Consider the following 10,672-nt stretch of genomic DNA (forward strand, 5'->3'; position numbering starts at 1 on the left):
CTCTCTCTCTCTCTCTCTCTCTCTCTCTCTCTCTCTCTCTCTCTCTCTGCAGCACTGGTATTATGGGGAGAGGATGTGACTCAGTGATGGAGCCCCTGCTTTGCAGGCGGAAGGTGCCAGGTTCAGTCCCCAGCATCTCTAGTTAAAAAGATCAGGTGATGTGAAAGACCTCTGCTGAGAGACCCTGGAGGACTTTCCCCAGTCAGATTAGACAATACTGGCCTGGGTAGACCAATAGTGAGACTCAGTGTTAGGCAGGTTTGTGTGTTTCAGAATAATGGAAGGAGGGAATCTGTTCCTTTGGAGTAATCAGATGATGACCAGCATGACAACAGCATTTCTGTATGGCTAAACTGATGCAAGGCTATAGGGTAGAGACATCATGAAGACAAGGAGTATATGTATAATGGACAATTTCAAACAGCATAGAATCTGAACCCCAGAACTCCCCATTGGGTTGAATGGAAATATTTCACTCTTCCAAGCGCATTTAGATATGCTCCTGCATAATTTTTCTTTCAGTTGCCCCCCAGGTGGCTGTTTCTTCCTCTATTGCATTAATACTCTGAACAGGGGTGGACTGGCCATTAGGCTTACAGGAAAATTACCGGGCGGACTGCTGACCTAGAGGGCCACACTGGTGGCCGGGTGTAGACTCAGCCAAGCCCCAGAACCTCTGCCAGTGCCTCAGGGGCCACTTGGCTCAGATTATATTTATTTATTTATTTATTTTTCGCATTTATACCCCGCCGTCCCCAGTGGGCTCAGGGTGGCTAAGAAGGGCAAGGTAAACCATGCCATAATTAAAAACAAACATACATAATAGTTTAAAAACATAATACAATTTAAAAACATCCAATACTTAAAACAACGGTGCTCAGACTTTCGATGTTATAGGTCCAAAGATGGCGTCAGTGCAGTTCCGGTGGTACTTCCAATGGTGTTCACATCCACAGGAGAGCGGCTTAGATCCTCTTACAACATCCAGGTATTTCAGATGTTTCCTCAGGGCCTTGTCAACCCTGATGGTGATGGTATAGTAGGGGCAGCGGCTCCTACTCAAAGGCCTGGCGGAAGAGCTCCGTCTTGCAGGCCCTGCGGAACTGCATAAGGTCCCGCAGGGCCCGGATCTCCCCCGGGAGCTCATTCCACCAGGTAGGAACCGCCACCGAAAAAGCCCTGGCCCTGGTTGCAGCTAGTTTGGTGTCCTTGGGGCCCGGGATAACCAACAAGTTTTGGGCCCCCAACCGTAGTGCTCTTGGGGGAAGCGACAGTAAGCAGCGTCAGCTCAGCCATTGTCTTCTGTACTGCTGTCAGTGTGAAGGAGGAAGCAGTGGATGCCCTTTGCGGGCACTGCTGAGCTGAGAAGCCCTGAAGCCTAGGCTTGTAGCGCCACAAGGCCTAATCAGTTGGGCACATTCCAGGGCCATTTTCTCTTCCCAGACCACTCCTGTCCCTGAGATTGCTCCTAGTGAAACCATTAGGGAAATGGATTGAATAAAGACTGGGTGAAAATTGCATCAGTGGGAGAGAAGCGAGCCATAAAAATCTGAGAAGTATGTCTTACCTGATTTTGTGTCTATTACAGATGCAGACTTCGCGGAAGGAATCGTAAACACATCCCCCATTTGCCGAGATGAAGACCTTTCCCCTGGTCCAATAAAGATCAAATGCAGGTCTTAGTCATCCATATATCTAGGGCTGTGAACTCTGGATTGCGAAATACCCAGAGATTTGGGGGATGGAGCCTGAGGAGGGCGGGGTTTGGGGAAAGGAGGGACCTCAGCAGGGTATAATGCCATAGAGTCCACCCCCACAAAGCAGCCATTTTCTCCAGAGGAACTGATCTTGGTCATCTGGAGATCAATTGTAATAGTAGGAGATCTCCAGTTGGTATCCGAAGGTTGGTAACCCTCTGTATATCAAGAGTTAAAAATAATAAAAATAAAAATTGGAGCGCAAAGACTCAGGACCCAGAAACTGCCTCCCATGGGCTAATGGATTCTTGCCCTCACCCCTTCTGCTAGTATATAGGTACCGGAAGGGAATAAGAAGCTTCTGGTGTTCTCCAAGGCAGCCCACACTACAATTAACAGGTTGTGACGGACAGGAGGCTGTCCTGCCCCTGAAGACAAAATCAGCTGCTCAGCTGAGCCTATGTTTTTGGAGTCTTTTGTTTGGTCTGTTGCTCATTGAGCAAGGTCTGTCTGCAGGCCCCACCCTCTGCTGTTGCTGCTGGGAGGTGGGGGCTTTGGCATGAGCTGAAGGGTGACTCTTAGCCTGGGGATCAGGCCTGGGGAACCCTGCATCTCTCTAGATACCTTTAAACCACTAACCAGTTATGAAGGTAGAAAGCCAGCAGGGGAGTGGAGGCTATCTAGTGTTTTGCAGAGAGTACCACATGTACAATTATCTACCTACCGGGTGGAAATTGTGGGTGTGTGCTTGCTGCATGAAGCTTGTGGCCCTCAGGGAGCAGGTACATTCCCCTGAGGCTAGGGTTGCTGACCTGGAGAAGCTGAAGTGGAGAGGAGAGAGAGGTTTGGGGAGGAGAGACCCTCGGGGACTTACCAGAACAGTCGCACTCCTGTGCTGGCAGCTCTTTTGTTGTTGTGGAGAGTGAGAGTCTCAAGGTCGGAGGGTGGGATCCCTTAGAAGGGACCCCTCCCTTGGGCAATGGACTGATATCCTCTTGTACTGAGAATACTTCTGGAGGACTGGGGTGAGGTGGGCTTCTGGTAGTGGGTGATTTGATTATTAGGAATTTAGAGAAAGGGGTCAGTGACAGTTGTTTTAACTGCATGGTGACTTGCTGGCCTGGTGCGAAGGTTGCAGACATCATGCGCTGTCTAGATAGGTTGATTGATAGTGCGGGGAGGAGTCAGTAGTCATGGTGTGCACTGTCACAAGTGACATTGGGAAATGTAGTGGTGTGGTCCTGGAGGAAAAGTTTAGGTTACTAGGCAGAAAGATAAAGGTCAGGACCTCAAAGGCAGCATTCTCAGAAGTGCTGCCACTTCCATGTGCAGGGCCAGCTAGACAGGCACAGATCAGGGGTCTCAATGTATGGATGAGAAAGTGGTTCTGGGAGGAAGGGTTTAGATTTGTTAGGCGCCGGGGAACTTTCTGGGACAAGCCGAACCTGTACAAAAGAGATGGGCTTCACTTGAACCAAAAGGGAACCAGGCTGTTGGTGATTAATACTGAAATGGTGGCAGAGCAACTTTTAAACTAATTGCGGGGGGGGGGGGGTGCTGTGTAGGCGGAGTGAGATACCAAAGGGATGGTTGCATAAACACTCAGGCTAATATTGATCAGAGCATAATAGAACTTGGGAGTGAGGGCAGGATGGCAAATGAGGGCCATGTGTGGCAAATAAGGGGCCGGGGGAGGTGAGAGTTTCTGGAGAGGAAAACACATTATAGGTGTCGATATGCCAATGCTAGAAGTCTCTAAGCCAAGATGGGGGAGCTGGAGTGCTTGGTTTTTAATGACAATTTAAGTATAGTAGGTATATCAGAAACAGGAAAAGTCTATAGGATACAGTTATTCCTGGGTATAAGCTCTGTAGACAGGACAGGGAGGGAGGGGTTGTTAGTGGTGTTGCATTGTACATCAAAGAGGAAACAGAATCAAATAAGTCAGAAAAGATCAGAGGAATTCACTCCCCAACAGAAGCGATATGGGTGGAAATGCTGGGCCCTAAGGGTTACTTAAAAGTGGAAGTGTGCTGTCACTCACCTGATCAAACCCTTGAGGCTGATCTTGAGATGGAGAAGAAAATAAAGGAGGGGACTAAAGCAGATAATGTTATTATACTGTTATTATACAGGAAGACTTCAACTACCCTCACATTGATTGGGTAAACATGTGCTCGAGTCGTGCCGCAGAAATGAGATTCCTAGACAGCATAAATGACTGTGCACTGGAACAGTTGGTCACAGAGCCAATCAGAAGGGTTGGACTTGATTCTAAGTGGGTCTCAAGATCTGGCGAGAGATGCTGAGGTTGTTACACCAACTGGGGACCGCCTCCCTGGTGCTCAGCTGTTTCTGCAGTTTTCATGGGGGAAAGAAAATGGGTTTAAAGGGACTTGGAGTCCCTTTAAACCCCTGCTTTCTGCTACATGCAAATCACCAAGAGCTGCCACAAACTGCTTTAAAAGTGCATGGAAATTTGTGACTGTAGACCCATCATGAACTTCTGTTTGCAAATCATGAACACGGCAAAAATTCCTGACGAATTTTGCTTCATAGTTTGGTTCGTGCCCATCCCTAACAGCTACTATTTAATTTATTCATAAATTATTATCTGGAACTAAGTGTAGTGGCTGGGTTTGCAGATGACACAAAATTATTCAGGATGGTGGAAGCCAAGGCTGACTGTGAAGAGCTCCAAGAGGACCTTCATAAACTGGGTGAGTGGGCAACAATGTGGCAAATGAAGTTCCGTGTTGGTAAGGAAGCACACCGGGACAAAAAATCCCAACTTCAACCATAGGCTAATGAGGTCTGAATTTGCTGAGACTGAGAAGGAAAAAGATCTTGGGGTTGTAGTAGATAGCTCAATGAAAGTGTCAGTGTGCAGCGGTGGTGAACAAGACGAACACTGTGTTAGGGATTAATAGGAAAGAGATTGAGAATAAAATGGATGGTATTGTAATGCGAATATTGTGTAGAGTTCTGGTCACTGTATCCCTGAAAGAACATTTCAGAGCTGGAAAAAGCACAAAGGATGACAGCCAAGAGGATTAGGGGGTTGGAGCACATTCCCTATGAGGAAAGGCTGAAGAGTCTGGGACTTTTCAGTTTAAATAAGAGATGACTAAGGGGGGACATGACAGAGGTTTGTAAAATTATGCATGGGGTGGGGAGAGTTGACAAAGAGAACTCTTCCTGCCTCTCCCAAAATACCAGAACTAGAGGGCATCCAATGAAACTGATGGGCAGTAGGTTCAGGACGGACAAAAGTAAATACCGCTTTACACAGAGAGTGATTAAAATGTGGCCACAGGAATAAACAGCTGATGGCCACAAGAATAAACAGCTTTAAAAGGGAATTTAGATAGATTCATGGAGGATAAGTCTATCAATGGCTAGTAGCCATGGTGACTGAGGGGAACCTCCACATTCAGGGGCACTAATCCTCTGAATCCCATAGCCAGGAGGCAACATCACAGGAAGGCCTTGGCCTCTATGTCCTGCTGTTGGCCGTTAAGCCGTGTGAGACAGGAAACTGGACTAGATGGACCATTGGTCTGATCCAGCAGGGCTCTTTTTATGTTCTTATCCACTTACCTTTCAGGAGGAGGATGGAATGTGACAGGGAAGCACAGCTGGCGTTTAGTTCAGGTCTGCCTTCAAGGACAGTGCAGAGAGAGAGTTCAGTTCTCCCTCAGGGAGAGAGTAGTGAGAGTAGTAAGGTCTGGCTCAAGAAAAGAGCAGACAGAGTGAAGAGTATCTCAGTGTAGCAGAGTGGTTTAGCTCTACCTCTGAGAGATAACAGAGTATTTGATTGGTAGGCCTGTCTCTGGTAACTAACAGACCTTGCTCCATTTGTCTGACTCTTGGGAAATGGCAGGCTGGTATGGGTGGAATCCTGTGTGAGAGGGTCCAACCTCATGTAAAAACCTGTTTGTGCCTGAAAACATTAAAAATATTGAAACTACTCTCTGCAGCCATAGCTAGTTTAAATGTATGTGCCTCCGACAGGTTTCTCCTTTGTCTACCTGGAGACCTGTGCTGCTAATCTGCTCCTTGAAACCAACCTGTAAATAAATAAATCTTCTTTGCTGTTTATATAGAAATCCTGCCTCAGCAATCTCCGTATTCTATTTGCTCACCTCAAAATTTACCTCACAGTAGCAAATCCTAAGCCTATACACTTGCTACCTTTAAAACACTTGGTAGCTGAGGGGGAGACATGTGGTTTAAAACAAACCTAATTCCCTGAAAAGCATAGGTGGCTGTGTGGTTCCCTTCAGTTGATAGAAAAGGCCTGTCATGCAGGTGCAGATGTATCCCAGAAACATCACCATTGCCCAGAAGGTAGGGATGGACATGAACTGCATTGATGCAGTTCCGTTCATGGCTAAATCATGTACCAAACGACAAACTGATATGCGGGTTTACAAACCGACCTGGTTTATATCAGCTTGTGAGCTATTTAAAGTTTAAACCGCTGCTTTCTGTTCACCATGGCTTTTGGGGGGAGCAGAAAGCAGTGGTTTAATGGCTCTGAGCAATTTAAACCAAATAGCTGAGTGGTGGGAAGCTCCCTGCTGCTCAGCTGTTTTTTGTGAAGAGCAGAAAGCAGGGCTAACCCCCTGTTTTACCCCTGCTTTCCACTCTTCACAAACCATCATGAACTGGCCAAAATTTATGATGAGCTTTAGTTCATCGGTTGATTGGTGCCCATCCCTACCAGAAAGCACCAGTCCCATTCCTGTGATCTGGACACTGAGACGTAATATGAATGAGGCGATCTCGTAGTTTTGCATGGATTTTCTGCTGGGATCCAGAAACAGACTTCCTGGGAAACCCAATGTCAGCAGATCTGGCCGCTTGACTGCAACATTTGTCAAACAAACCTCCTGCAAGTGCCACATGCCAGACAGGTCTGTACAGAAGCTGACCCCATATTCAGATGTGAATTCTGTAACAAAAAGTGCCAGACACATTATTCAAATACTAGGGAAGAAAAAGTCTTACTGTAAGCATGCTCGGAGCTAGCTGGATCTAGAGTCACACTTGAAGGTCCGAAAGAGACTGCAGACATGGTGGCAGCGTTTTGGCCAAACAAAAGGCAGGATAAGGGTTCCACAGGATGTTGGCTTCTGTAGGGTTTTCAGTGTCTGCTGTGTTCACTTCCTAGAACATATGCAGAAAGCAGACATTATTTTTAGTGGAAAGACAGACACATCTATGCTTAGCTACTTGCTACACATTGGATAGAAAAAGGTACCCTAATGTAAGAGACTCAAAACAATGGTTATAATTTACTAAACGTGCTTTGGCTTAAAGTTCACAAACGATTTAGCAGATGTGTAGCTAATTCTCAGAGTGAGAGGGGCAGGGTATAGTGATTGGTTTTGGACTGGAGAGACCTGGGTGCAGATCCCCACTCTGCCATGTAGCTCACTGGGTTTCCTTGGGTCAGTCACCATCTCTCAGCTGTCCTACTATAGCTGCCCTACTATATGGCACTATATCTCTATGCTGACACAAACTGTTAAAGATGTAGGAGCCTAATCAGGGGAAAAGATGCTTCCCTGGCATTACTAAAACAAAGTTTCTCTTAGTTCAGATCAGGCCCATTATCATCCATCGCAAAAGAAATGCTTACAGTATCATCATGCATAAATATTCAGCACATGTAATAACTACAAAATGTCACATATTAATTTGAAAATGTATCAGTCCTTCCGAACAGGATGACGATTTTTGTACGATTCAAAAGCCTGCATACTCACTTGTACAGCAACAGAACTCTCAGCCTTCAAAAATACGTGACTAGTCCGACTGAGATCCCTAATGCTCAAACGGTAAGCAAAGCCATGAAGAGCCATTCCCAGGATTTATGGGATACTTCTCTTCCTGAAACAAGACCCACTTCTGCACATTACAGCACAAGATTTTTAAGCTAATCCGTAATTACTTAACTACCAAGAAAACTATAAGAGCAGAGGAAGATCACACAAGGGGAAACATGTATCAAATATCAGCACTTTGAATGAGCATGTTGTCCTAAAAAAGCACAAAATATATAAATCATTTGTCAGAGAAAAAACAGTAACTGGGCTGAGAAAGCACTGAAAATATTTATGAACCCCATGACGGGAATTTGAGAGGCAGCTGAATTACCGTAGATGTAAATATTTTTGAAGGGAAACTTCTTCCACAGACAGCTGGATGTTCAACACCCCCCCCCACACACACACAAAATAAATATTTGCGGCTGCTTGGAGGCAAGGAAGCCAGAACCCTATACTGAAGAAAACCAGCAGGCTGTATTTTTTATCCGCTATCATAGGCTTTCATGATTTTCACTGTATTTCTTCCCCAATAAAAGATTTGCTTGGTAGGTTTTCCTGCTTCCAGACAACAGGCGCCTCTCATACCAATGCATAAGATCAAACAAAGTATTTTGCTCACCCTGAATTTATCTGCTCCAACTGAAACAAAAAAAAACCTGGTAGTTTCAGAGAAGGAAAACAAAGTCCAGCTATTATCACTATTCGCCTCTTCTCGTGCCCCCCTCCCTTCAGTCAAATGCCTTATTTAGTTGTAAGCAGCAATCTTTGCTTGAGAGCCTCTTTAGGCGATGGGACTGAAGCAGAGCGCTGCCTTGGGACGAGAGACACTCTCTGGAGTCTGCACGTTCCGCCTGTCCATTGTTCTCCACTCTTGTTTACGTTGCCAAGGAAACCATTCTTTCCTGTTGCCAGGAGACGATGGCGTCATAGAGGATAGAAGGCCTGCATGAATTTGGCATGCTTCCGGACAACTATGCCGCGCTGGGCTTCGATAGCAGGAGGGACTGTGGTGGAAATATGGTTTACATAAGCTGTATGTCAGGCCTCAGGTTGGAACAGTCCAGGAAGGGCAAGTAATTAGGAATAATAATAAATAAGGGTTCCTGAGTCAGAGCCCACTTCATCCAATGCAGAGTGTACATCCATAGCAGTTATTTACACTCTTAAGTATAAATGCGTCCACGCATGTGGCAAAGTGAGCTCTGACTCATGAAAACCTATGTTGGAATAAATTTTGTTAATCTTTAAAGGTGCCACTGGACTTCAGTTTTATTTTGCTGCAAAAGATGCTTATCCATCTGGAATTAATAAATAATTATAGCTATTAGAACAAACACAAAAACTGGTGGTTTCATCCTGCAAGGCTTTGAGGTTGAACCTTGAGTACGTTTGATGGATCTTAGAATAAGGAGATCATTCCTAGCAAACTGTATCTTAGTTAAGAAAGCCAGTTTGGTGTAGTGGTTAAGTGTGCGGATTCTAATCTGGGAGAACCGGGTTTAATTCTCCACTCCTCCACTTGCACCTGGCTGGATGACCTTGGGCAAGCTGTAGTTCTGATAAGAGCTGTTCTTGAAAAAGGAGCAGTTTCTGTCAGAGCTCTCTCAGCCCCACCTACCTCACAGGGTGCCTGTTGTGGGGAGGGGAAGGGAAAGGAGTTTGTAAGCCACTCTGAGACACCTTTGGGTAGTGAAGGGCGGGGTATAAATCCAATCTTCTCTTCTTTTTAATTTGCAATGGCAGTTTTGCAAAGAGTTTCTGTAAAGGTAGTGGCTTTTTTAGGGAAGGACTGTGGCCCAGCGGTAGAGCATCTGTTTGGTATGCAGAGGGTCCCAGGTTCAAAACCTGGCATCTCCATTTAAAGGATCTGGCTGGCAGTAGGTGATGCGAAAGACTTCTGACCGAGATCATAGAGAGCCACTGCCAGTCTGAGTGGACAGTGCTGACTTTAACAGTTCAAGGGTCTGATTCAGTATAAGGCAGAGTCGTGTTCTAGAAGCACCGCGTCTGGAGGTGCATTGCTCATCATGTTGTTGTGCTGGAGGGATAAGAGAAGCTGAACCTAATGACAGATTCAAGTCCAGTAGCACCTTTGAGACCAACAAGAGTTTCAGGGTTTAAACTTTCGAGAGTCGAAGCTCTCTTCGTCAGACACAAGTAGAAATGGAGATCTCGGAGTCCATTTATTCTAATCAGATGGTGGGAAAAGTACTACGCAAGATTGCTGAACCTGAGTTACATAAGAACGTAAGAGAAAACAATGTTGGATCAGGCCAGTGGCCCATCTAGTCCAACACTCTGCCACACAGTGGCCAAAAATACCAGGTGCCATCAGGAGGTCCATCAGAGGGGCCAGGACACTAGAAGGCCCTCCCACTGTTGCCCCCCTCCCCAAGCACCAAGAATACAGAGCATCCCTTGCCCCAGACCGAGAGTTCCTATCTATACCTTGTAGCTAATAGCCACTGATGGACCTCTGCTCCATTTTTGTTGTTGTTGTTCAGTCACACAGTCGAATCCGACTCTTCACGACCCCATGGACTAGATCACGCCAGGCCATCCTGTCTTGCACCGTCCTCTGAAGTTGGCTCAATTTCATGTTCGTTGCATCGGTGACCCGAACCATCTCATCCTTTGCCGTCCCCTTCTTCTTTGACCTTCAATCTTTCCCAGCATCAGGGTCTTCTCCAATGAGTGCTCCCTTCTCATTTGATGGCCAAAGTATCTGAGCTTCAACTGCAATATCTGGCCTTACAGGGAACAGTCAGGGTTGATTTGATCTCCTTGCAGTCCAGGGGACTCTCAAGAGTGTTCTCCAGCACCATAATTCAAAAGAATCTGTTCTTTGGCGCTTGGTCTTCCTTATAGTCCAACTCTCGAAGCCATACATGACTACTAGGAATACCATTGCTTTGAACTTTTGTTGGCAGGGTGATGTCTCTACTTTTTATCATGCTGTTTAGGTTTGCCATCGCTTTCCTCCCAAGGAGCAGGTGTCTTTTAATTTCATGGCTGCAGTCACCGTCTGCAGTGATCTTGGATCCCAGGAACGTGAAGTCTGTCACTACTTCCACGACTTCCCCTTCTATTTGCCAAGGAGTGATGGGGCCGGATGCCATGATCTTAGTTTTTTTTATG

At 46.0% G+C, this 10,672-nt stretch overlaps 1 protein-coding gene across 1 annotated transcript in view; it reads right to left on the reverse strand.

Moving 5' to 3' along the window:
- Positions 1-6,777, reverse strand: part of CFAP100 (cilia and flagella associated protein 100) — a 31,331-nt gene extending 24,554 nt beyond the window's left edge. Inside the window, exons 1-2 of the mRNA XM_015429361.1 lie at positions 6,711-6,777; positions 6,424-6,654 (exon numbers count right to left, since the gene is read on the reverse strand). Coding sequence (XP_015284847.1) covers positions 6,424-6,654; positions 6,711-6,777 — 298 coding nt within the window. The remainder of the gene's footprint in view (positions 1-6,423; positions 6,655-6,710) is intronic.
- Positions 6,778-10,672: the final 3,895 nt, after the last annotated feature.

Source organism: Gekko japonicus, unplaced genomic scaffold, assembly GCF_001447785.1.
Source record: "Gekko japonicus isolate JY-2015 unplaced genomic scaffold, Gekko_japonicus_V1.1 scaffold12, whole genome shotgun sequence".
In the NCBI taxonomy this organism is placed as follows: domain Eukaryota; kingdom Metazoa; phylum Chordata; class Lepidosauria; order Squamata; family Gekkonidae; genus Gekko; species Gekko japonicus.